The 3,277-nt window shown below is 39.8% G+C and overlaps 1 protein-coding gene across 1 annotated transcript; it reads right to left on the bottom strand.

Moving 5' to 3' along the window:
• Positions 1-601: 601 nt before the first annotated feature.
• On the bottom strand, positions 602-2,956 carry LOC146907582 (uncharacterized). The gene is made up of 2 exons (XM_085727635.1): positions 1,173-2,956; positions 602-1,090 (listed from the first exon to the last, which is right to left on the bottom strand). The coding sequence occupies exons 1-2, from the start codon at positions 2,635-2,637 to the stop codon at positions 939-941; spliced, it is 1,617 nt and encodes a 538-aa protein (XP_085583761.1). The 5' UTR covers positions 2,638-2,956; the 3' UTR covers positions 602-938.
• Positions 2,957-3,277: the final 321 nt, after the last annotated feature.

Below are 3,277 nucleotides of genomic sequence, written 5' to 3'. Positions count from 1 at the left end.
TCATGTTTATATTTGATCAGGATATAAAAAGCAGTAAGAACAATTGAATTGAATGAAAACTAGAATATCATTAATAAGTAATAGAGTTTCACAGCAACATATGATCAATTAGGGTTACATAGGTTCATCTCCGACCTAATCTCTAAGAGATTTAGCTACTCATAATTGAGTTTACAAATAGCATAATCAATGAAAGAATTAAAACATACATAAACTGGGTTAGAGATGATGAAATCCTCTCCGCTGCAGCCTTCTGGGTGTTAAAATCGCACTTTCGTTCTCCAAAATCGTAACCCTTGTTCTTCAGCTTGAGTGCAGTATTTATAGAAGTCATGGGCCTGACCCATCAAAATCGCGCCGCGCCTTGTATTATGGCGTGCCGCGATTTCCTCTTTACAGGAAGTGTGTATTTTTGCTTCAAAAATCGCAGCACGGCTTGAAATTGGCATGGCGCGATTTCCTTCGAACAGACTTCAAATTTTAAGCTTTTTGCACTCCAGAACAGTATAAATTGCATGAGAACTCTATCAAAATGTCACAATAAGTCCCTAATATTACGTAATGACAGGATGTCATCAACATGTGAGCAAGGATAATGTAATGCCTGAAATTCACCACAATCACACCATTTTTTGTCAAGGTCTACCATGAATGTGCCTGTTGGTCGGCCGCTTGGTGGACGAACTAACTCTAGAACACTAAAAATACTTTGTCCCCGATTGTGAATGTAGACTTGATGAGTGTTTGATATTGCTCGTTCTTTGGCAAGATTATCCATGACTTTATCCGAGTAAATTTTACCAGATGTCATCATTGCTCGGGCCTCACTCCCTCTCTTTACGAAAAGTTCAGTAGACCTGTAATAGGTTGCCTGAACAATTGGACTGATTGGAAGATTGCGCACCCCTCTTAGTACATTGTTCACACACTCAGAAATGTTAGTTGTCATGTGCCCCCCAACGTCTCCCTTCATCATGTGCTTGTAGCCATTGTTTCTTTGGAATATCGTCGACCCATTTCACAGCATCATCAGACCAATCCCTGATTTGATTCCTGTAGTGTGTGATGCTTGGTTGAGTCATTGAGTATCCTAAAGGCACAAAAATTAACGTTGTTTAGGACTTCATAAAATAAATTATATATGCTCGACAATATATAAGAAAAATACTAACCCATATTGGTTACTTTTTTTTTCATCTCCGTGTTCTTGAAAGTCCTCATGAAGTTTTGCGCTATGTGTCGAATGCAGAAGACATGATGCCAATTGCTGTTTAGACGCCTAACAACACTTTTGATTGACTCGTGTCTATCTGAAATTAAGCACAGATCGGGTTGGGGTGTGACCCACAATCGCAAGCGTTGGAGGAAGAAAAACCATGCATCAGATGTCTCACCCTCAACAATGGCGTATGCTAATGGAATGGTATTGTTCCTCCCATCCTGAGCCATTGCAATTAGTAATGTCCCACGATACTTACCATACAACCATGTTCCATCAACTGAAACAACTGGTTTACAGTAAGTAAATCCTTCGATGCATGGTTTGAAACTCCAAAAGAGACGTTTGAAAGTAGCCTTCCCAGGAACAACATATCCATCCTTAATAAAAGGCACCGTTTCAATATCAGTAATAGTTCCTGGAAGATACGTTTGGAAAGCAAGGAGCCACCTTGGAAGTTCCGTGTATGAATCCTCCCAATTCCCGTAAATCATCTCTATAGCCTTTTGTTTTGCAATCCATGCTTTCCTGTAAGTAGTAGTATATGTGTACTTTGATCGTATGTGTGCAATGAGCACTGGAACTGAGATTGTAGAATCCTGCTTTACCATTTGTAAGATGCTTTGGCAAATGAAAGCTGAGGAGAGTTGCTGGTGATCTTGTGAAACCATTGATGATGCACAAGTATGTGGACCATGCAGTTTTGTGATCTTCCAGATATGTGATTTCTTGCTAAGTATAACTCTACATCTCCACATACAATTTTTGATGGGACAATGGAGAATCCATCTAGTGGTATCAGAGTGTTCAACCACAAAGTCTGGGGCCTTATTCATATGGTATTCTTTTACGCACCGTATTGCCATTTCTTTCGTAGGGAATTGCATTCCCTCTTGTAAGTTACCAGGTTCTGGAATAAGGTAAGATTGGTTTCGAGACATAGAGTGGACAAATTCATCTTCAACATGTTCTGTATCGTTGGAGGTCACATTACGAAAGTGTAAGGGTGGGTCAAAGAAACGAATGTCTCTGTCCTGATCGTCATTGACGGCATGCTGGGTAAGAATGTCATCTTCATTCTCATTAAAATCACCAACTTCTTCGTCATGGACACCGGCCACAACACTTACACGAACACCGTCATTTTGGTTGTCTAGAGGGAATGATGAGTTGAGGTCAATGTTGTGGGTGGATTCAGATGGTCGATGTGCTGATGAAGAGGGCATGGAGTTATGACTGGTTTGTGTTTCAATAAAAGGATATGAACTGGGTATGGAGTGAGGGTATGACGAAGGTGTTGGCTCAATATATGGTGGTTCTACATGGGTTTCATCACATGAGGCATCCATCAAACCTGCGTAAACCTCCATTGTTGAAATACCAAGACGCTTACATGTGATGAACATGTCAAACATCATCTAAACATCGCCATCTCCTACAAGATTTAATGACTCATACCAGACAAGTCCTTGTGCAAGAGTTGTAGGGTATCGATAAACAAGATCCACCACCCTCTTGGAGTTGTCTGGTTGAATCTTTTTGTGGATACATTGGATAAGTCCATCCAGTTTGATGTTTTTCTTCACTTTAAACAAGGATGAATTATTGCATGAAAATACAACACCTTCTGTGTCTGTTCTTTGAACATGGGCGTCGTAATATACTTGGACAAAATACTCTGTTGGAGGCATGATTATGGGTTGGATTTCGTAAGATAGTTTCTAGTGTAGATGATGATGATGATGAGTTTAGATGTGTGGTGAATGAGGGAGGATGACATTTATTTATATTGGATTTAATTAAGATAACGCTGACGTCAGCGTAATCAGTAGATGCAATCTGATTGGCTGACTAAAATTTGGATAAGATAATGTTGACGTAAGCGCTTTCGTCAGCGTAATCCGTAATCTGGGTTTGATTGGTTGACTGAAATTTGGATAAGATAATGTTGATGTATGCGATGACGTCAGCGTAATCCGTAATCTGAACTTGATTGGCTGACTGAGATTTAGATAAAATAATGTCAACATCATCATCCGCGTCAGAGGAATTCAAAAT

This window comes from Medicago sativa, chromosome 7 (genome assembly GCF_051527215.1).
Source record: "Medicago sativa cultivar Bolivia chromosome 7, Bolivia_mono, whole genome shotgun sequence".
Classification (NCBI taxonomy): Eukaryota; Viridiplantae; Streptophyta; class Magnoliopsida; order Fabales; family Fabaceae; genus Medicago; species Medicago sativa.
This window is presented reverse-complemented; position numbering and strand designations above follow the sequence as displayed.